This window comes from Andrena cerasifolii, chromosome 2 (assembly GCF_050908995.1).
Source record: "Andrena cerasifolii isolate SP2316 chromosome 2, iyAndCera1_principal, whole genome shotgun sequence".
Classification (NCBI taxonomy): domain Eukaryota; kingdom Metazoa; phylum Arthropoda; class Insecta; order Hymenoptera; family Andrenidae; genus Andrena; species Andrena cerasifolii.
Window position 1 is genome coordinate 13,814,316 of NC_135119.1, and position 23,562 is coordinate 13,837,877.

Below are 23,562 nucleotides of genomic sequence, written 5' to 3' on the forward strand. Positions count from 1 at the left end.
AAATTTTCACTTTCCAGGTTTAAAATAAAGCTTTGAACAAATTTACTTATTTCAGTCACTTCCAACAGTAGAATCAAAATTAAGTTTACTATTCGTAGTCACTTAAATCAGCATAGAGGGCGACACATGAGTCAGGAAAATAAGATCTATGCCCCTTATACGACTCATTGCATCAGAAAAAATTATTTCCCTTTTTGTTGTACGTGACTAAATGATCGCTACTACATATACATTGGCCAAGACACATAATTGTTTGTATAAAATTTATAAACCCTTCGAATTTCCTCTGTATGATTCTGAAACAGCCTGTACACAGTTACGTACATATCTTACGTTACGTACATATCGTCGCTGAGTTTGGGTAGATATAGTAATCTCGGGCGTTGATTCGTATCGAAGGAAGCTAAAAGTGACATTTGAAGACGATGCACGATAAACAGAAGACGCAAACCTCTATGATAGGGTCAAGTCTTCCGATTTTCCCATTGCAATTTTTTGCTCGCCGTGAACCGCGAATGCAAGGAGCTTCCTATGATACGCGAAGAGGAGATGCTAATGTGGAATATTTTATTTTACGTATGTTTTGTTAAGGGCTTCTCTTTACTGACAATCCTCTGTGCTTACAAATTAATAATTCGTCGATCATCGAATCTGCTTTTCGATTTCAAGAAGAAACATCAAAAAGTAATTCTTAAATATACGACGTAACGTTATGATTAACTTACAAGTGAAAATCTAATGGGAAAAATAAATAAAAATATATTTATTGTAATAGTTGATGCATTGCGTTCGGTACATATCGCGCGATGTATTAATTCTTGTTAAAGTTTTCATGATTGCGCGCGAAACAGGGAAGGCTGATGATTATGTTTGTTATGATTTTTGAATATAAAAAAATATATATATATATATATTTAAATTTGTATAAGATCAAATGCGAATTGTATAAACGAGTATACACGTAACATATACCGGTCGCGGATTTCGAGAATGATGGAGGAAATATTCTGTTAACTTGTGGAAGAACGAGGCATTGCGTTTGAACCGACAAAGTGGAAGGGTGGAAGGTATGCGTAGCAAACTTCGTATCGTCAGAAATGTTCCATACTACCATTTTCCATTCGGTGGTTATTTTACAACGTTAATTGTCCTGCTTCACTTGAACTCATTTTTGTTAGATTTCTAATTCGCACTACCGACAATGTCACTGATGTATTGTATGCTCGAAATTCAAATAAACCTTACTCTGTTATCGGGACAGCAATTCTTTGAGCGAACATCAACCCTGTTTCATAACTATGAAAGCGTTTTTATTAAGAAGATATTCTACTGCACTTAAATGTAGGATTTCTAAATTTTTTTTTTATATGTACCTCAAAATTGCCTCGATACTTTTTAACGGCGACCGTTGAAAAACATGGCTTATGTCCAGTATTACTTTTTAATGAAATATTATTACATTTTTTAACATAAGGATTTTGTGCATACATTTTACGGATCCGCTAGAGTTTTCTGAGTTTTATGTTTCAAGTCTCATAGCGATCCGTTAATATTTACTCAAGTTATCGCAATTTATGTTTAAAGAAATAATGATTTTGGTCGAAGAAATTTTGTTTGTTAATAATTTTTGTCTCGAATACTAATAATTCGATAAAAATACTGCAAATAGAAAAAATGTGTGCCGTGACGAGCTTTACAACACTATATTTTTTAAAATCCAGTTTAACAAAATTTAATTTTCCAATCTTTCTTAGCGTTTGGACAATAATTTTCCCCATTTTCGAGCGCTAGTCCCCTTATTGTATCCGAGCCCTCAATTGTTCTAATAGCTATGGAGGAGAATGAATTGCTTTTTAAAAAAATATGTGTCGAATATTTTTGGCTACTCTACAAACTTGCAAAATTGCAGCAAAATCGGTGTGTACGGGTTCAATATGTTGCTTTTAAATAATATAGTACAGTAAAAGGATATTATTGTTATTATTATTTTTATTATTATATGTCTGTATTATATCGTATAGACCATCATTAATGTATGCGGAAACACATGATACATGGGTGGGGTTCAGCAACAGGTGCTCTTAAAAAACATTAAAGTCCTGTTTTTACAAAATAACGTTATTGCAAGGGAATGAAATTTGTTTGCGTTCAATAAACCGGAATAGGACAGCAAGGTTAAAAGACGAATGTGATATCGTTTTATTTGCTTCCTCCGTTCTCTTCCGTTGAACGGAACATGTTCATAAGACGATTTTTAAATTGTTACTCTAACAGAAACATTTGTAAATCGCGGGCTTTGACTCTCGAAACATAACCTAGTTTTACTCGTGCTTAATTCTAGTTCCTACCACGCGTAGCGTTAGAATCTGTTTCGAGACTTCACCGGTAACGTTGCATGCGACACTAAAATGGTAAGGGGGCCCTAGGACCTCCCAAACCGGCGACACAAAAATACATTGCTTGATAGGTCTATTCTATACCTCGTCTGTGGAGGAGCTAAACCAGTGCCCTGCTGAATTAGATATTTTCTTAACCTCCTTCGCCTCGTTTAGGACTCTGGTACTTAGGAGACTACCATCTCCTTAATTTGCGCTCAATTGTTTGGCGATGTCGTCGTTTTATATTGTTATATTTTTCTCGTTGCTTTATATTTTCCATTTTATTTTATTTTTTCTGTTTATGTTACGTTATTTTATAGATATTTATTGTACTGAATTGTTCAAGCTTTGTATACTAAAGGGTTCTCCCGTCGAAATAATAATAATAATAGCACTAAATTATCCTTTGGGGGCAGGCGGAAATAACTATACATTAAGAACTAATAAGTATATCCATCAATATTATTGGAAACTATAACTAGTCATATAATACATTTAACATGTAACAATTTTGAACTATTACTCTTTTTTAATCTACCTTTCACGTTTCCAAATAGAATGTATCACAAACGGTGCCAAACGCAAAGCTTGCCTGGCGGATACGTTCCGCCGTGCAATTTAAGTTTGCAATCTGCGACGTTTCGAGTCGAATGTGTTCGGTAAATCCGTGAGTTTGTTTGTTTCGCAAGTACGGCAACACCTCCTTCTGAATCCCGGAACATTGCAATAGCGTTTCAAGCTCGGCACAGAGCAGAATCGATTCTTGTCCCTCCAGCAACGAGATGGAAACTCGATGGCTCTTGTTACGTGTCCTGTGCAAGGGCGTATCTCCGTCTTCACCGTAGGTCCGTCGCAGGTGTAGAACGATTCCTTATCTGGAGGAATACATCTAGCTATTCGAGATTGTATGCCTTTCCCGTTACTCTTTGAACACTGCAAAGGAAACGCAGATTACGTTGAGTCTCTAATTTCTCGTCCGAGATTACTGCTTTCTTGTACACAGAGGGCTCATAAAGGATGGTCACTATCTTGTGATGTGATTGAAGATGCGATAAATGCGCTAAAAATATTAAGAATTATTATTTTGAGGAAAAGTTGAAAATGGAGTTTATTCAACGTTAATTGATACAAAAGAAGAATTACGTAGAAAAATAATGGGAGCATGAGATTACGTGGAAAAAAAACGACGGGAAGAGCTTCGAAAGATCATTTTTTCCATAACAACAAGAAGGCGGATAGCATTATGAATAACCTTTATAATAAATCATCGCCTTTGCGCGCAAACAATATTTATGTGTTTCACTTATTACAATTGTCGTAAGCCCTTAGGTAAAATGCTTTTTAGCAATAATTTGTTAAAGAGGTATTTTCAAACGTGTGTTTATTGAAACTTGTAATTCAGAAATGCATTTCACATCAGACACTAAGCTACTTATTGCTGTTTCGTTTGGGGGCACCTAATAGAGTGACCTGTGTACTTGAAAGCATACATTCAGTGGCGGATTTAACAGGGCGGCTGATGAGCAGTTGCCACCTAGACCCCCGCGTAGAAGGCCCCCGCTGGGCCCCATGCCAAAAAAAAAATTACGATTAGGTGCAAGTATCCAAACACTACATTTTTTCGTGCTACTACACTTGGCCCGTTTTTAGTAAACTTCCCCGTCATTTTCCCGCAAAAATGGGCCCCTCGGAACGTTTGCCATCTGGGCCTTTTTTCTTAAATCCGTCACTACATACGTTTGAATAAAATTGGCTGTTGCGTTACTTCAGAAATACAAATCGAAGCTTGTGTTCCTCACCGACGACCAATTCGTAAAGATCCAATGTCCAGGACAGGGAATCCTATTACACTTTCTATTGTTTGTTGGCTTCGGACTGGCTTTACATATGGACGGTTGCACCATCGTCCGATATACTTCCAATTCATTGTACTTATTGACTTCAGTCCCATTAAATTCTGAATGAACGCAATAAACTTGTCGCAGTTGACTGCCGAAGCTTCCACACGTAGCTGAGCACCCTTCCCATGGACCTGGCAGCCATTTAAAGCTACAGCTGTAGTAAACGAAAAGAATTACCTGTCAAAACGTATTCATTTTTACACAGACCATATCTTACATTCATTATGCAAACAGAAGGTGTACTTCATAAAGACGGAACTCTCAATTCAAACATAAATATTCACCATATTAATTTTAATAATAATGAAAAGCAAAAGCAAATATTTCTTCAGCTGTTTACTATTTAATAATTACGTTTCGGATACTTTTGAAAAATGCCGAGTATTCTAAAGATTACTTGAACAAAAAGCAAAATATGTAGGCTCGAAATGAAAAGTTATAGCGTTTGCATGCCCTTATGTTTCTACGATCCATTATGCAGGGTGTTTACGAGCTAGTGATGCACACCATAAAGGAGGTGATTCTGCATGAAAAATTAAGTCGAGACTGTAGAATAACATTTTAACATTTTTATAATTCATCAAGCACGCTAAGTAGGCTAAGTCTAAGGGTACGTTTATGTTGGAGCTGCGATAAGAAGGAAAAATATTTCTTTCTCCACGCTTTTATCATTGGTCATCTATACAGTCATCTCGCTCTTATCGTCGCTCTGATGGTTTGTCACAGCTCCAACATAAACGCACGGGACATTCCACGCGAAATCGGACACTTTTTGGAGTAACATTTCGGATGTGGCTGAAATTTGAATATGTTGTAGTCTTTAGGGATATATAAACATATCTCGAAGGATTTCTGACAATTTTGAAAAATGTCGATTTTACAGCTGTTTGAAGGTAAGTGCTAACTTTTTTTCAATAAATTATAACTATGGAAGTAGTAAACGGATGGAGATGAGGTTTACGGCGATTTGTAAAAAAGACATTGAAGTTTTAAGAAAAAATTATTTCAGTTTCAGAAACAAATTTTTTTAACCATTTTTGTGCAATTAGTTTAAACATATGCAGTTTTTTAACAACGGGCGCGATTTTAAAAATTTGAAAAAAATACAGAATATAGTTCTATCCTTCCCCTTCATGGTCTAATTGTCAAAAATATGGGCATTTTTAAATTGGCCTTGTAAAAATTGCCGAAAGTTGACGCTGCGTCGCCCAGTACCGCGGTACTCGCAGCGGCCAAGCGGCTATACCTGATATTTTTATACAGGATTCTCGAAAATGGTAAGTATTTGAAAAAAAAAACTTAAGCAGAAAAACTCTTACTGTTTTTTATATCCAACGTAATACGGTATCTCAAATTTTTGGTGTTCGCAATATTTTCCTTGAAACGAGGGTGACTTTCAATTTTTTAAATGGAATGCTATATATTTGATTACCCAATATGAAAGCGACTGTCAAGACAAATTCAACCATATGGTATACTATGACCTGGAAGGCCACACAAGGTTAGAAAAGCAATGAAGGTTAGTCTACAGCGAGATCTGTTAAGTCGAAGCATAGTGAAGTGCACAAGTGAATATTCAACACCGATTTATTGAAGAAGAAAGCCTTGTAGGATTAAATGTTAATCTAGAGGTTCGACTGATTTTACCATGTAGAATCGCTTCCTTTTGGATAGTAGCACTAGTTCCTAGACACCCTGCAGAAACTCATACCTGAATACGTTGCACTTTTCTATCTCCTGACTTGGCTTCGTCGTCAGTGGACATTTTCGTCGCGAAACTATTCTTCCAGTTTTCTCGTCCTTGCAGACAATCATCTTCTGTCGCGTCCCACCGCCACAGCTTGCCGAACAAAAGCTCCAACCCCCGAATAACCAAACGTACCTATCCTTCGTGTTCCGTTCGTCGCGATTTAAAAAATATCGCAAGGAGATTGCCACTGACATCCCTTCCTCCGCCATGCTTTCTGATATCACAAGCTGTAAAAATTAAGATCAATGATATCAGTAACGTACGAATCATATAATTGAACAGGTATAACATAATCTGCAATCTTGCATTAAATTATTAAATTTCTTCTCTCGTCCAAGGGGTTCCTTTTGTACGCACGATGTTTCATAACTATAGTTGGATATGTAAGGGAGCTATAGGTTTCGCAAAAAGATAAAATGAGATCATAGTAAACCCGGGTTTATAAATTAATTGTTTCTGAGATGTTTACCTTTTTGGTAAATAGTTTTTCCTATAGGTTCGCAGTACAACTGAGCAGCCAATATGGGGTTAGTGTCTGCTATTGTACATTACACAAAATTAATAATTTTTGCGTTTGCTTTTCGATAAGCATAAGGCCCAATTAAATTTTAAAAAAAGTTATAGGGATAGCTATAGAGATCTTTAAAATACGATTTGAAATAGAGTTGAGATTAGAAATGTTAAGGAAATATTAGAAATTTCCAAACACAATATACAAATTATTATGAGCGTAATTTAAGAAGAAAATTTGAAAATTTGGATGCTGAAAATGTCTTTCTTACCAAAATCACCACATCCTCGAATGCGGTACCATCTGCTTTTACAGAGTACGTGCTGTTTTCCCGCTTCTGAATTCGAAATGCTGCGCCGTGGGCGATCGTTAAATCCCGTTTACGAGAGGCTAAATTTTCTTGTACGTTCCGCCTTCTTCGACCATCTCCTACCACGACTGTTAGATTGTCTTGATGAAAATACGGAACACCGAGGACTGTGATATTCATAAACAAATCGTGAGCTTCCCGTGGTATTATAGCAACGCGTGTCACTTCTGAAAAGAAATAACGAATGCAACTGATATAACGAGCAAGTGCCAGACACACTAGCAGTGAACAACTTTTGCAAAAATTTTCGTGAAAATTGAAATATGAAAATAAAAATTTTCCAATTGAACCACGCAATAAATTCTCTTGGATTTGCATGTTCTACCTTCAAGCACAAGAATGCTACAGCTTCTTTCAATATTAGAAGTTAGAACCACCACGTGTAAAATATTGCTTGTGGGGCTGGACTTGTAAAGAAAATTAGTCACAACCAAAATACTATCAATAACTCAGAAATATACTGGTTTTCAATTTGTATTTGCATAATGCTTTCCCTTTAGGATAACTATATATTATATTAGACCCTCGTTGTTCTGTATATATGTGACTATGTGCATTAGGGTCGCCCTTATTTATACGTGTAGAATTTTTTTGTATTTCTTTGCTCCCACACCCTAGAACAGTGCCATTTGATAAGAAACTAGTTTCTAAAAAAGGTTATTGCAATCGGGCAACAGGAAAGGGTGCCGACCAGGCCTTAAAGTTCAGAATTCGTCAATAGTTTGGATTTATTGAATTTCTCAAAAATGGTAAGCCCTATCGAAATTTTGTTCAAACAATATTAAAAGAGCATTCAATTTTCTATAATTACTGTATACATCATTTTTTTCATGCTTCCAACCATTTTTCAGATAATAGCGTTTGAATATAAAGAGGTCGGCACCGCGCACGTATAGACAATACGTCACGCCGTTCAGGTGGGGCGCGCGAAGTGCGGATTTCTCTATATTCAAACGCTATTATCTAAAAAATGGTTGGAAGCATGACAAAATTATATATACAGTAATTGTAGAAAATTGTATGCTCTTCCAATATTATTTGAACAAAATTTCGATAGGGCTTACCATTTTTGAGAAATTCTTCAAATTCAAACCATTGATGAATTCTAAACTTTAAGGCCTGGTTGACACCCTTTCCTGTTGTCCGATTGCAATAATCTCTTTCAGGGACTATTTTTTCATGAAATGGAACCATATTAGGGGATGAGAGCAAAATAAATCGCAGGTTGAAAATCAGGGTCACCCTGATGCGCTTAGGTATGTACTCCCATGATAGTTAATAGTGTTGACAAGCATTAGCTTGGGTGCACCATGATTTCTCTATCCATCAGAGGCTCCGAAGAAAAACGATGAGACAGAGTGTTGTCGCTCCAGGCAAACTGTGCTAGCAACTAATCAATCCTCTCTCGCCATTCCACTCCCTTTAAACTAATTTTGGGATGTTCGTGCTCCTTGGCTGTCTGACTTTGACGGAAACTTCATTGGCACTTCTAATAACTCAGTTTGGTACGGTGACTGCACTGACCTCGGCGAAGCTTTCGCTGGAACTTGCTGATGACGTTCTCGCAGTTAGAATTATCACCGTCACATACTCCGCAGACGTCGAAAGCTTTCTTTGACCCCAAAACATTATCGCATCCCATTCGATGGCACTCGCCCTGTGAAACACATTTCACTATTCAAACACATCAATCGTAATATTTCTGTGTCGCGATGGATCACCGTGAACATCTTTGCGTCTTCCTTATTCATTCATTTCTTTAATGCTACAAACCATAAGCGGTTTATATAGCATACAATAATTACAGTAAATTACACTTTATAGCATATTCACTAACATTTGAATACAGTTTCTAATTAAAATACGAATATTGAATAAGTACATTAAGGGGTCTCCCCACTTTGGCGACCTGAAACGGAGCGCGATATCTGGTGTGTTTATTCGTTCTGAAAGATTCATAAAATGATTCCGTGATTATGCTTATTTAAGTACCTGTCCCCAAAACTCTGGAAGCTATGGAATTAACACTTTCTCAAGTAATGTGCACAATAAGGAGATTGTCCCAATTTCTGCTCATGTCCCCATTTCTGATCATTTCGTATTTTTCTTATTATTATATGCGTTACGTTTGTACTATAGTTGCAAGAAAATAATCCTAATTATTTAAACATTTACGCGAGTGTTGCACGAGCTTGGGTCAATATATACATCGCTATTTTTCATAAGCAGAAATACGCACATTTAGAGCATTATATATTTAATTACAAATTACTAATAGTTAAACATCTTGAAATATCTTTCGTAAATAGTTTTTGAATTGGTTGATTTATTATCAATTCCTCTGCAAATTTTGATCACAAACAAATTTTTTGCAACTTCTTTATGACGAGTTGCCTCTTAAATGAGCAGAAATTGGGACATTCATCTTATATGATATTCCAAGAGGAAGTGCTGGGTCTGTGCGTAATTCTAAGCAAGCGATGCTGCAACAACATGGATTTGATGCGCGAGGTTTACCCAAACATGTATGTTTGAACGCATTGCAGTATGCATAGCAGGATTTACATAATTGGGATACTGATTATGCTCCGCATGATGCATGATCTGTCGTGAGATGCTTGACAGTCTTGATACTAACGTGCTAAAAACAATTCCTGCTGCACGAACATTATTGGGAGATGTACTTACTTCACATCTAAAAAATGTGGTTACAGCTAGTTTTCCTGATTTCTCCATATTTGTTGTTTCTCGAGAAATCAGAAATCAGATCATATTTCTTGAGAATTCTCGAGAATTCTCGAGAAATTGAAGAAAATATTGAAAAAATTATATCTTTGGAATAATGTTGATAATATTTATCAAAAACACAAGAAAACTTTAACTAAATAATTATTCCTGTCTAATTTATGTGTTCTTTGAATTTTTGTCAATGAAACCGTTTTAATATTTTGTCGTATCTTTTTGAATAAAAAGTAAACAGCAGTCACTACAGTTTTATATAGTGCCATACTTATAGAATGAAAAAGTTAAAAAAGCAGACACATGCTTCACAAAAGTACATAACTATCATTGCCTTTTAATATTATATTAGAGTGGCCCTTATTTTCAACATACAATTTTTTTGCACTCACCACCTAGTGTGGTTCCAGTTCATAAAAAAAAATAATCCCTGAAAAAGAATATTGCAATCGGAGAACAGAAAAGGATGCCAACCAGGCCTTAAAGTTTAGAATTCATGCATGGTTTGGATTTAAAAGAATTTCTCAAAAATGGTAAGCCCTATCGAAATTTTGTCGAAATAATATTAAAGGAGCATTCAATTTTCTACAATTACTGTAAAAAAAAAAAAATTTCGCACCGTGTAAACAGGGGCCACCCTAATGTTACACACGGAACGTTATAAAATGTTTCATTTACAAACTTATTTTTAATGTTTCACGTTACCTGTATGCATATGTCTGTCGATCCGTAAGCGCACGGTGTACCGTCGATCAAATTCTTTCTCGAATAAAATATTTCCCCTGTCTCTTTGCTCCTGCAGATCAATTGACATCTCAAGTTCTCCTGATCGGATTCATATGGCAGCCAAGTCACCTCATTCTTCAATTGAATTCTCTCGAGGTGGAAAACATTGGCGAGTTTGGAACATTGTTGCGCTCTGATATCGATCGGTGGGGAACACTTCGGTGAGACGCAAACTCTACAGTCGTCACTGGGACCAGGGCAATATTTTCCACCATAAGCAGGTCTTTGAAGTAGACGAAATATCATTAAATAATACACCTCTGGACTCACAATTTTTTTCGAGGAATGTGTTGTATTAAAATAGTTAAGTAAAAGCACAAATAATTCTTCCTTTGCCAGGTGTTGGTCATTTCTACAGCTTCACTCATCGTACTGTTGATTTTGTTAAAATAAATGTAATTTTCAATCACTTTCTCTGTTTAAAGCTAAAATTGCTTCTTTCTAACTTCACCGCGATACCAGCACAAAGTAAAAAAAATTGTTTTTGATGATATGTATATTCTGTGCAAAAAAAATTGACATGGAACACCTTGTACAGTGTTGAAAATATTGCAATGGGAATTAATTGAAATCAATTTCAAACCAATTCAGCAATAATTTGTACTGTTTCAGGTACTCTTTACTAACTCTGCAGTCATGGACTTTATTATGTTCCGATCGTATCTTTTAATTTTTTATAATTTGCAAGTGCCTTTTTTTCGCTTAAAATTTTGCACAGTATTTGATTACTACGTATGAAGTTTTATTATTTGCTAAAATACTAACTGGGGCCTGTTACATTTTCGTGTGCGGCATTGCACTCCTACTCCACACGTCCTCGAACATTTTTCCCAGGCACTCCACGTACTCCAACCCCCGTCTCTAGGTTTATTCAACACTATTCCCATCCCGAAGTTATTTTTATTCGTCGACTGACATCGGCCGTTTATACACCACTGAAAAAAAATCGTGAGCAAAATATGAAAAATAAAAATAAAGAAAGAAGTGAACTTCGATTATGCTAAAGAATGATTACAAAACCTTAAGCGATACGTTGCGTCATGATACAAGGTGATCGAAATCTCGATAAGAAATGCCGTCTTTTGCTTGTAACAAGGAATATGTTAATTTACCTTCGATCCACCGCATACTGTGCCTTCCAAAGGTGGTCCTTTTTTGGTCTTGCAAGTTTGAGAAATATTGCTATTGCCACACCACAAATGGGAGCACGGCTCCAAGACGTCAAAAGTTTTGCAGAGTTCGTAACTGGATTCATGTCGAAACACTTTAGTTGCTTATCGCATAATACTATGATCTAATAAAATACTGGCACGTATATTACACTGTCCAACAAAACGGAACTTTTTCTTCTGTTCTGCAACATTCAATAGCTGTGTCTTATAGATTTTTGTGCGCTGATAACGAATCCACAACTCGTTTGTCGCCATCACCCTCAGCTTTCAAGAAATTCGATTTTGAAAAAAAACCTGCAAATTTTCAACTTTGAGCATCTTTTGTGTCGAAACGGTAATACTATGTAATACTTAGTTTCTCCAAAAATTGGCGCATTTCGGGTGTCCCTTTCCCTTTGATCGGTGTTTAAATATATTGAAATGTTTATAATTCAATTATAACTTATATCACTGTATTCGCGAGGGTTCATAGAATAATTCGACGCAACAAGCGACCGAATAACTATTACCGTTTCGATACAAAAAATGTTCAAAGTTGAATATTTGCAGCTTTTTTAAAAATTGAATTTCTCAAAAACTGAGGGTGATGGCGACAAACGGTTTGCGGATTCTTTTTCAGCGCACAAAAATCTATGAGAAACGGCTATTGAATGTTACAGACCAAAATGGCTGTTGGACAGTGTTATCAGAGTATCACATTTTTAATCTTGAGAAAAGACTTTAAAATTCCTCAAATTTTAATACAAATTACTACCCTAGTTCAAAACAGTGTACATACGTGCATCGTAATATTTATTACAACTTGGTGTTCTAAAAATATCAACCTCTTTTTAATGGATTCTACCTAATACAATGCAGTATTTTAATAAGCACTGGTTTACTGTCCAGAAGAAAACGCACCCTTCGCCGAATTCCATGCGGCACTGCTCGTCCATCGTGAACGTCTCGCGAACGGCAGCTTTCAGGGGCGTGGTGCTGTCGTGCTTCGGTTTGTTCAGCAAACACGACCACCGTCTGCAAATACCTATTTCAGGAGTATGTAATTCTAAAAAGGAGACGCTCGCGTAAAACAAATCTGTCTCACCTCACCCTTCGGTGGAACTCCTTTTTGGAGCAAGGGGACCAGTAGAAGTGATGGAACGTTGCGGCAACTATTGGTGCCATAACGCTCCCTCGAGAACCTTCCTCACCGCAAGCGTTTCCAGTGGTATCGTCTCCGTCGTGAGTCAAGCCTAGACTACGGGAAACAAGATTTATATCTTCACACTTTAAGTAGTGCGAGATTTTGAGAGATGCCCCTTCATGTCGGCCGGATCTTCCCAAGCGATTGCTTCTACCGACGAAGTTTTGCTTAACACGACGCGAGAAAGCATTCGGAAACACTTAGGGAGCACACTTTCGACGCTCCCCGGAACATATCGACGTGGAAGCACGCCCAAACTGCGTACAGGATGCAAATCCCTTGGCGTGGAAACACGCCAACCTCGCGCAAAGTGTTAAAATACGAAACAAACTTTTCTGATGTCCCAAGGAAATGAAATGAAATGCCAGAAATAGTTGAATGAACATACTACTTGGTTGATCGTTTCGTTAAGAGTAGCATAGCTTCCTGAATAATTACTACAGTGTTTCGGATGCATACAGATAATTTTTATCTTCTTACACTTTCTACAACGCTCACTTACTGTGAATCAGAGTTCTAATCCCCCACGGTTTCGCCTGCTGTCGCGTTATCCACAAATCCACCATCCAACTACTAACCTAGTATCTTACCTTATTTGCTTTTAAAACGATTATTCAAATGTGCACAAATTAATACAGTTTCCCATTTTTTTTTTTAAATTACATAAAATAATAGATTCATAAAGAAAGTGACTCTTCGTGAAGCTTCGTGTGAATGTGGAGTATATTGGAGTATATATTTGTGTTCGAAATTCACTCTGAGAGGGTGAAATCAGTCATTAAAGTCATCGCGTTTCTTCGGGTGTTTTTTAATATAACTTTATAACGGCACGAGATAGAAGAAAACTTTAAATATAAGAATTGTTCAATTTTCTATTTTCTGTCACATTATCAAAAGGAAAATAAAGTTGTATTAAAGAACAAAACTGCACGCATAGGTACTCTAACGTGATCTACTCTCGTTCACACGAACTTCTCATTTAAATCAGAATTTTCAGATTGGCAAGATTTCCTTGGCAGTGCGTTTTAAAACAAACAAGCAGGATTTTGTTACTATTTCTAGTGGCTCCTAAGAAGTCAGATTGTAATGTTCTTTGCGTCTATGCACCATGCTAGGTGGGCATTTTTTGATCGATTAATTTAAAAAATACGCGCGATACTCACATATGCGCGACCTCGTGCGCGATGATAAATGCGCTGGTTAAGCCCTCGTCTCGATTCAAGGCGCACGATCTCGCGGGGTCGCATACTCCAGATACAGGTGCGTATCCAGAAGGCCCTCCGATATCTATACGCGTCAGCCACACCGCAACGTCGTGGCTCACGCTTGCCGAAGATAACATTTTCTTGTTCCATCTATTAACATTTTCGAGGGATCGTCTAGCATCACCGCGACGAACCTTGTGACGTAATAAGAAACTGATGTGAGTGGGGTAATCGTGGTAACATTTTCCAAATAAATTCTTCATGCCTGTAAACTAATTACCATTTCGGTGATCCGATATCGATCGAAATTAGACACACAGTGCCTCCTCGAAATATTTATTGCATCACTCGGATAAACACGCTGTCGTTTGCACCTCTTTTATCGCAGGTATCAGGAAAATATTATTGCAAAAATGTGTAGCTCACTATCTTGGCAAAAATATGTTCGATGCGAATCATTTTCTCAATCGTATTGCTATGAAAATTATGCGCAGGTACTACGTAAATTTGAGAGTGATGCGATTAATATTTCCCGTACTACGTTGTTTTACTTCGGGGAATTTCAATCGAATTAAGTAACTGTTCGATAATCCACAAACGTTTATGATAGAAGTGGTTATTTTTTCTCGGTTGCAGGCGAAGAAGTTTTGAGTAGATACACGTAATTTATATATCGGAAATAGATCTTGTGAAAATTTTGAGCAAATAATTAGTCGTGATAATCGTTACTTTTAAGTTGATTATTCTAGGTATTGATTATAATTATTGTCGCGCCACTGGCTGAGAGTAAGTGTCTATGCCGAAGTTGTATGCCGAAGTTGTATGCCGAAGTTCACAATTGGACTTTTTCCTAACCCACTCGGACTTGCGAAGCATCATCATTATGTAAATAAAGTATAATATACACGGAGGAACGTCTAGGAGTGCACATGTAAATATTTCTGTTGCTTTTAATGATACAGAGATGTAAGGATGGTGTATGCTTCGTAAGGGCAAATAGAAAAAGAAATCCTTAAAGACATTTCGTTTTAGAGACTCAAATTGTATTCTATATTTCAAGTAGTATGAAAGAGTCGGTCCTATCTCATCAGATGTTCTTATGTTTGCATCACTCCACGTTGAATGGATCCCTTCTTCCAATTAGTGCCAGGTATTATGATTAGATTAAAGTATGATATAGTTTATGTAAGTTAAGGATTTTATAACTAGTGAGACACAATATTGTCACATATTTTACATAAAATTTAGAATAATGTTTGGAGACTTTCTGCGGGAAATATAGGAGAAATGAATCACATTGGTACTGCAAAAGTTTGAAAATATCTTCCCAATATTTTTGCGAACGTGAACTAGAGATGACGAATGTTGTAATGTTCTGTAGAAGACTTTACTTATAAATATTATAATATTTTAACCACTCGCATATTTTAAAAATAAGTTCAAGCTAAAAATCCCTAGTTTGTCCAGAAGTTAATTACTAAACTACCCTTGAAATGTTAACAAAATCTGAAATAAGTTTCGAATTGCTTACCATGCCGTCCCTTTTTTCCGCGTATAAAATCATTCGCACAATCACTAAGACCATGTTCGATTCAAGCGATGGATCCATATAAATCGCACTGACCTAGAATCGTAAGCACACTTGACATTACACTTTTATTCGCGTTATATGGCCTCGTGTTCGTTAATGGATTTAGAATAAATGCAATCAGATTAGAACATAGTTGCACTAATTGCATTATAAAATTTAATAGAATCGAAAGAATATATCTTGATACATAAAGCAGAAAGTTTATGCTTGTATGTTTGTCTGTCCCCTAAAAACTTTTGAAAAGTAAACTCTTGGATCATGAAATGTGCTTCAGCTCATTATGCCTGGCCATTACAGATGAGTGTGACTATTTTTACAACAACAAAAAAATCTAAACAAAATTTTTTTAGAAGATCAGAATTTAACCCTTCTTTGACACTCTGGGTGTGAGCCACCCATAAGCTGATTTCGAAGCTCTGTACCTTCTATATGCAAAATGAATACCTTTTCTCCAAAGCTGACTTACAAACTATTTTTTCTCTTAAAATATTATATCCGAGCAACAACTCTGTAAATTTTTAGCTTCTAATATTGAAATTTGTAAAAGTTACAACTATTTAAAGATCTTCTTCGTTTTTTCTCGACATGTGGTAGTCTAGAATTTTTTTACAGAAACTGTGATTAAATTTCAATAAAAAAAACTATTGGAATATATTCTAGAGACCTTAAAACTGATCCATGATTTTTTTTATAACGATTGGATTCTTTAGATGATAATGGCAGTTGTTCAAAAATTGCTCTGGGTGTGAGCCACCCAGGTATGTCAAAGCTGATCGAAAAAGGAGGTGTGTCAACGAAGGGTTAAATTCCGGGCGAAGCAAGTACTTAATATATTCGACAAGACTTTTTCCAATCACTAGTTTTTATAGCTAGTTTGAAATATTTTATAATGCAACATTTATTAGTCTCCGCAGGTATACTTGTTTCTGTACACCATATTTATTTTAAGTCGTAGGTATTAATCCTATAACTACTTACAATATTCAAAAGAGCCAAAATATATTGCTGTACTCGAATTCCATGGAAATCCACTACGGAATAATCGGCAGCTATGCCGAGTTCTAACCACCGCGTCGACGATTCCTTAGAGGTTGTTTTTTTCCCTAAAAGTTTGTTCATTAATTTAAAGTCACAAGTAGGCGTAACCAAGTGGTAAATAATATATACTGTGCTAGAAAGCTAACAATTTGTCACAATCGTTTTAATCATAAATTTATTCAAATTCAATACTTTTTTAATCAAACAAAACGAAACCAACGTTACCGCAATTTCTTACAACTTATAATTAATCAAATTCAAACTTTTCTCCTTTGGCCTTTACACACGCCTGAAGTAAAATCTGAAAACGGCTCCCTGCGCAGCCCTGGGTTACGGTATGAAACGAAATTCCGAATGAGATCCTGCGTGCCACTATCGACAATTTCAAGAAGAGACTTTGAGCGTGTGTAAAAGCAGAAGGAGAAATTTTTTGAATTTGATTAATTTTAAGTTTTTTCGCAATTGCCTCAGCTTTGCTTTCGTTTTTGTTTCATCAAGAAACATTGAATTTGAATAATGTTATGATTGAAAAACGATCGTGACACTTTATCTTGCACACCCTATATATTCAGACACTCAAAAGCTTTCGATTTTATTTGACTACTACTACTTAGACCAGGTACAATTTGCACACAATATTATAAATTTTTATTACATAAAAATATACACAATATTATATATTATAAATTTCCTAATTAAAGAAATTTGGATTGCCTCACTGAATTGTATTCGGTATTAAATTCTTTAAAAGTGCTAATACATAATTGCTTCCATTAGGTAAGTAACAGAAATTGCTTTCCTCAGAACTGTTCTTCTGTTCAATTATAATTCATCACTAGAGGATTTTGTACGTTAAATAAATAAGTAGACAGAAGGGTTGTGTACGAAGGATCGTTCCATATTTCTAAAAGCGATAGTACATGAAGCAGCGCGTCTTTATACGTAGGCTGTCGACACAAGAATAAAATTGATATGCAAAAATAGTAAAAGGGATTCCTATAAACTTGCAAAATATTTCGCTGTGATTTCGAGTTATACTCATTTTCCTGTTATAATAACCCCTGAGATAGTGAGATCAATTTCATTAAAGTATTATATTTGTAACGAATGCTTCGAATAATACAGCATTTAAAATATTTTTGTGGAACTGAGGAGGGTGAAGAAGTGTAGGGATATTCAAATTATTTAATATTTAATACTTATAATAATATTTGTATGAAATATGTAACTTTTCTTGGATATATGAGTTTCTAAAGTGGGTGAAAGGTAAAAGGATTTATGAGGTAATCTCCTGTTATTAAGGAGCAGTATAACTAGCATAATCAAGCTTTGCAAATAATTCTGAGATATTTAGTTAGCACTTCGTACGAAATATTTAATTAGAAATCTATGTTTATTCAATGATTTATTAACAATATTTAATATTCAATGAATCTCCAATACCTATGACAATGTTGTAGCTTGATAAGACAAATATTTTGGAAAATCCCCTTCTTCACTCACTTGGTATTTTATTCCTCTGCCACGTAGGTCCAGAAAAGTAACTAACACCTTCAGAGCTTGCGTCAGTAGACAATTCTTCTATTACAGTGTCATTGAATTCTGCTGTTACTTCATCTCTTTCATCGTACAAAATCAGTTTTTCAGCTTCCGGATATTCCATATCAAAGATGTCACCCGACAGATTGTAGAATTCGTGTACATGGTGATTTATAGAATCGCGTCTCCTTCGTTTTAACTTCTCGTTGACTTTCGCGAACTCTAGAAATACAGTATTGCACTTTACAACTTTCTAAATGAGTATTGTGACAATCATGCAAGAAAGCATGCACCTGGTAATGTCAGCTTTAAGTAAATTACTATTTACGTGGTGAAGATTAATTTGCAATAAGCTAATTAGTTTCTAAAGCAACTGTTAAGTAAACACTTAGTTCGAAGACTATATTTTTTTAAAAGAAAATTATAAATTGGCGATTTAAGTGACTAGTGACTGAAACCATTAAAGTTAATAATGAGTCCAATGAAAATTTCCATTTAAATATATTTAGTATAAGTGGTATAAAATTTTAGGATCGTAACTTCGTCAGATCAAAAGGGTTTGTGTGGTAGAAAAATGCAGTCTTGCCCGTTGAAATATTCATTAACAATTAAAAATGATAGATTACGTTTAAATTCTATTGTTTCACAATCACAAGTTACCACTTTCATCAATCACCAAATTACAATTTCAACTAAATAAATGCAAGCCATTGAGCGTCTTAATCAAGCAGACTAAATCCTAACTTGTGTGAAAATAATAATGTTCACGAAAAAGGAACAATATAATTTCGAACATAAAGAAATAAAATCTGAACACCATGGAAAATATAATTCAACAAGGAAATTTGAACTTGCAAATACATCGATGAATTTTCATAAGAATTGAAATCTAACTTTCAATTACAAATTTATTTTAATAAGTTGCTAAGACATGCTGGGGAAACCATTTGCAAATGCACTATTCATACGTATGACTCTATGTAATGTTAATTACACTTGTGTCATCGAAGAAATTTATTAAAACACGAGAACATACGTAGATAGGTATGCGCATATGACGACTCGATGAAATTTCTACAGTGAGAACATTCTGCATCGAAATAAAAAGAGTGAAAAGTGGATTGCAGCGTTCCACGGCCATCATAGATCAGAGACTTAATTGAGAGATCATTTAATTAGCTGTTAGGAGTGTTGGGCTATAACTTGCACGTTAAGAATTTTCCAAGCACGTATATGAAATTCCATTGCCGGAACTATGCGGGCTATGAAGCTGATAATTGCTCAACGTGTTACGCAATTCTGTTGCGTTAATAACCCGACGTTTTAAAGCATTTATGAAACTGAATTTCTCTGCTGCAGCTACTGCAAACAAATTGTAAAACTTCTGCAGTTCTGTTCTGCGCGTGTATTATTTAAAATCTAATCCTAGTGTCTAAAACCATTTTGTCGAAACTTTATATTAAACCTTGTTGAAATAAACGTATTTCTAACCAAAATAACAACTTTCCACAGTAGTTTTCTTCATACTGTGCATTTACGATATGATAAAAATAGGAGAAACATATTTTGATGTACTCGTTACACTTTTATGTATAAAAAGGCGGCTCTTTAATTTGATCCTTTAATTTGCTGACGAGATTCCTGAAGAAGGTTTTCTGTGAAAGTTTGTTGCAATATAAGAATAACGAATTCTACCTAAAACTACTTAAGAACATCCGCCGGTCAAAAAATCGAAATTTTTTTGCATATTTTCATTCAGCAACGTCTTAAAAAGGCGCAGTTAAAATTTTGGATCGAAATTCCTAACGGCACAGATTTTACAGGCAGTTCAGAGGAATCAACAGTGTGACGGCCTTAAAGATAGTTAATTTTTTAAGATGGATTGTGACGCAAGTATAATAGACAGAATGTGATTTTTCTTTTAATTAATAATACATTTATTTATCTAAAAAAATAATAAATTTTTGTTTTAATGGCAGTCCCCGTCACTAGACAAACGCGCTCGGCGCCAACCTTTAAGTGCGTTATTGACGCCTTGACTTTAACGACTCCCCAGTGCCGTCTGCAATGATTAATTGTAAAACAAAAAATATATGTCTATAAATTAAGACATCCTTAATACAATGCAAAAAGTCCCATTAAATTATATATAGTAGTTTTCCTGTAATTAATTCCGAAAGATCACCTATTTTGGGGGGGCTCTAGACCGGAACCTCCCCTTAACAAATCCTTCCGATCCGGAGGATATAAAACCGTGAGAGCTACCCTTGTTCCAAACAGAAACATCGAATTTCCTGTTTCAGCAGTTACCAACCAAAGTAACGTTTATTTTCTAGATTAAAGGTCGACTACCGGTCGAGAACGACCACGTATTGCGAGACAACGCGTCGCGTCTGTAATACAACATCGTAAAGATTAGATGTCACCGTGTGGAAAAAGGCACCACCTGCAGGATTTCCTCGCCTGACGGATACAGCGCCTGGATTTTCCCTGGTTGACCACCACCCAGCGTGTTTCGATTCGTACATCACGTGCTGACCATCCATTAGCGGCTGAACGAAAAACGATTTCCCGTCTGTCAGCATCAGAGCGTACACTTCCTCTTTACAAATAGTGACGACCACCAAGGAACGCGCGCCACCTTCCACGCTACCTTGCCGAAGGTTACAATCCATTTTCTTGTCATAGGCGACAGACCTCGTTTCGCTGAAGCGTACCCAATCGGTAGTGAAGTTCGAGGACAGCATCAGTCGATTATTCGTGACCGTCTTCAAGGTCCAGTTGCTGATCTCGATGAGCACTGGCTCCTCAAGGTGTTCGCTTGCATTTCCCTGCTCGGACGTCGATCTCCTGCTACGCCCGTTCTCATTCGAGATTATACGAGGCTGCACGATCTCGTACTCCTGCAGGCTCTGCAGAAACTCGCTTACCCTCGGTTTAGTTGCAATCGTTCCCAGCAACCACGTGGTCAGAAGGAACCTCGGAAGCTTCGATTGCGTCATGTCTCTCTGTTTAATGAAGCGTCAGTGGGACCTTTCGGCTGGCGGTGATCCAGGCTTCGCAAACATTCTCGCTTACTTTCGATTGCAATAAACGTTGTAAAGGGGAAACGTAACTCTTCGTGGCTCGATGGTTGCTTTAACCGCTTCACGCCAGTTGCCCCATCAGATCGAGCTGTTCAGCTCCAGCACTAAACGCTTCTTTAAAATCGAGCACTCCCATCGTAGAATATACATAATACGAAGGACATCGAGGCTGTCCGGAATTGTTTACGTAACTGGAGTTTAAAGCGAATGTGTCTCAGTCTTCTCGCATGGCATCGTAGGGTGGAATACCTCCGATCCGATTCGTTATCAATCAAGCCTCTCTGGGCCCCTCACAAGTCGCGACACAGTGTCACCTTAAGAGGCACGTTTGCTCCATGTCGAAGGATGAACATTATTATAGAATTTCAATTAGTCTCGCGATGGAACACTCAGTCGCAAACAAGGTGACGAATCCTCACTGACAGCATGTAGCACTTGGTCCCAAAAGGCTGCCTCGAAGCATCAGCTCCACGTCGCAGCAGCAGCAGCGATGGCGCGAAATAATTAGCAGTCCAGGAGCAACGATGCAATCACGGTCATTGCACGGGGAACGCGGCGAAATGTGGAGCGAGTGATAAGAGCTCTCGCGACAATCGCGGCTACTGCGTACGATTCTAGTCTCGCTAAACGAATTCCCCGTAAACGGGCACGGCAGCTCGACGAATTCTCGGCTCCCGTAGATGGGTAAAACGCGCTGCCTTCGATGGCCAGGGGAGCCACGTCGCGTTCAGTCGCGACGGCGGCCCGTGTGAACGCGATATTCCGAATTAACGTTCAATTAAAGCGGACTGAACGCGGCGGCCGGCGGCGCTGCAACTGGCAGCCACATGGACAGAGGCACGCAGCTCGAAAACGCACGCCAGCACGCGAGTGCACCGACGAATTGTGCGTAAGAACGCGCGAACGCCAGGCTGGAAAAAGCACCAGCGCTTGCCGCCCACCGAAGTTCTAATAATGGCAGCTTTATGTGCAATCACCGCGAAACGAGGATGCTGGTGGACGCATTGTTCGACCCTGCCGCTAACAAGGGCCGAGGATTTTGTCTTGAGCCGTTCCCGCCTCCGAGAATTCTCGTTTCCCTTGAACGCGCCACGAACCGCCAGCTGGAGCGCAATCAATCTAATAAAGGGAAATTAAATCTGTTCCGGTTGCGTCCTCTCGCCGATGCGAATCAGCCACGAGACGTTGCGCGTGGACAGTGGCGAAAGCATCCGGGCGGAGTGCTCATTTTTCGCTAATAGATAGATACGTATTAGTTCGTTGCAGAACACCTAATCGGGTATATTGGCGACGCGACTACAGGGCGAGCTATAACGGAGGGTCGATGTGTTTCGGGATGAGCAGCGATAGGTGGTCTTTGTCGCTAGATTGTTTAGCTAATTCTGAATGAAAACTGGGAGTCGTGTCCATGCTTCTTCTCGGGAAATTTTATAAATACTTATTTCTTATTTCTTCGGAAATGCTATTTTTCTCGAGAAACTTAAGGGGACTAGCCAGTCGAAAAATCGATTTTTCATTGGATTTTACGAAAGTACTATCTTTTCTCGATAAAATGCCGCTTGGTTTATAGTAAAATTCGCAAAATTGTAGATTTGGCAGCTAAAAACGTCGAGCGGCAACCTATGGAGTCGCCTTTGCCCAGAAACTTTAAACGCGTTTTCCTCGAAACAGTGTTCTCAAAACGGTGGGACCTGTATCTCCAAAAGTTATTATCGGATTCGACTGAAACTTTTTTTTACTTTGAAGAATATACTTCTGGCTAGGAGGGAAACCAGAAAAAAACAAAAAATTGAAAATTTATAATTTTCAAAGGCGTTGAAAGTGTGAAAAATATAGGGAAAAAGTGATTTCAAACTTCAAATGTCGTTATTTTCTAAAATACTGTTATTTTGTAATTTGTTCTGCCCCCCCTAGCCAGAAGTATATTCTTCAAAATAAGAAAAGTTTCAGTCGAATCGGATAATAACTTTTCGAGATACAGGTACCGATTTGGATCAATTTTTTGACGCCTTGACTTTAACGACTCCCCAGTGCCGTCTGCAATGATTAATTATAAAACAAAAAATATGTGTCTATAAATTAAGACATCCTTAATACAATGCAAGAAGTCCCATTAAATTATATATAGTAGTTTTCCTGTAATTAATTCTTAAAGATCACTTATTTTGGGGGGCTCTAGACAAGAAGGTCCCCTTAACCAGCCGCGTGCATTTACCACACTAGCTACGGGTAATTGCGGACAGAAGGTTTTGATTTTCTTTCAAAAAATGATTTATTTATTAAAGTATCTCTAATTCTTTGTGTTGTCTTTGT

The 23,562-nt window shown here is 37.1% G+C and overlaps 1 protein-coding gene and 1 long non-coding RNA gene across 2 annotated transcripts in view; both read right to left on the reverse strand.

Moving 5' to 3' along the window:
* Positions 1 to 895: 895 nt before the first annotated feature.
* Positions 896 to 22,136, reverse strand: LOC143366270 (A disintegrin and metalloproteinase with thrombospondin motifs 3). The gene is made up of 15 exons (XM_076807194.1): positions 20,610 to 22,136; positions 18,128 to 18,385; positions 16,565 to 16,689; positions 15,527 to 15,619; positions 13,954 to 14,189; positions 12,692 to 12,844; positions 12,508 to 12,621; positions 11,548 to 11,680; positions 11,201 to 11,370; positions 10,355 to 10,658; positions 8,435 to 8,567; positions 6,812 to 7,077; positions 5,991 to 6,256; positions 4,178 to 4,433; positions 896 to 3,311 (listed from the first exon to the last, which is right to left on the reverse strand). Exons 1-15 carry the CDS (start codon positions 21,163 to 21,165, stop codon positions 2,997 to 2,999), a joined length of 3,378 nt encoding a protein of 1,125 aa, XP_076663309.1. The 5' UTR covers positions 21,166 to 22,136; the 3' UTR covers positions 896 to 2,996.
* Positions 896 to 23,562, reverse strand: part of LOC143366295 (uncharacterized) — a 128,289-nt gene continuing 105,622 nt past the window's right edge. Inside the window, exon 2 of the long non-coding RNA XR_013084713.1 lies at positions 896 to 2,429. This is a non-coding gene — a long non-coding RNA (uncharacterized LOC143366295). The remainder of the gene's footprint in view (positions 2,430 to 23,562) is intronic.

Excerpts from the sequence above, each read along its gene's own strand:
- LOC143366270 (XM_076807194.1), bottom strand. The coding sequence starts at position 21,165 with ATGACGCAATCGAAGCTTCCGAGGTTCCTTCTGACCACGTGGTTGCTG. Across the intron at positions 12,622-12,691 it reads GAGTTCCACCGAAGGGTGAG|ACGGTGGTCGTGTTTGCTGA; the intron begins GTGAGACAGATT and ends AGGTATTTGCAG. Across the intron at positions 11,681-12,507 it reads CGCATGGAATTCGGCGAAGG|TTACGAACTCTGCAAAACTT; the intron begins GTGCGTTTTCTT and ends ACATGAATCCAG.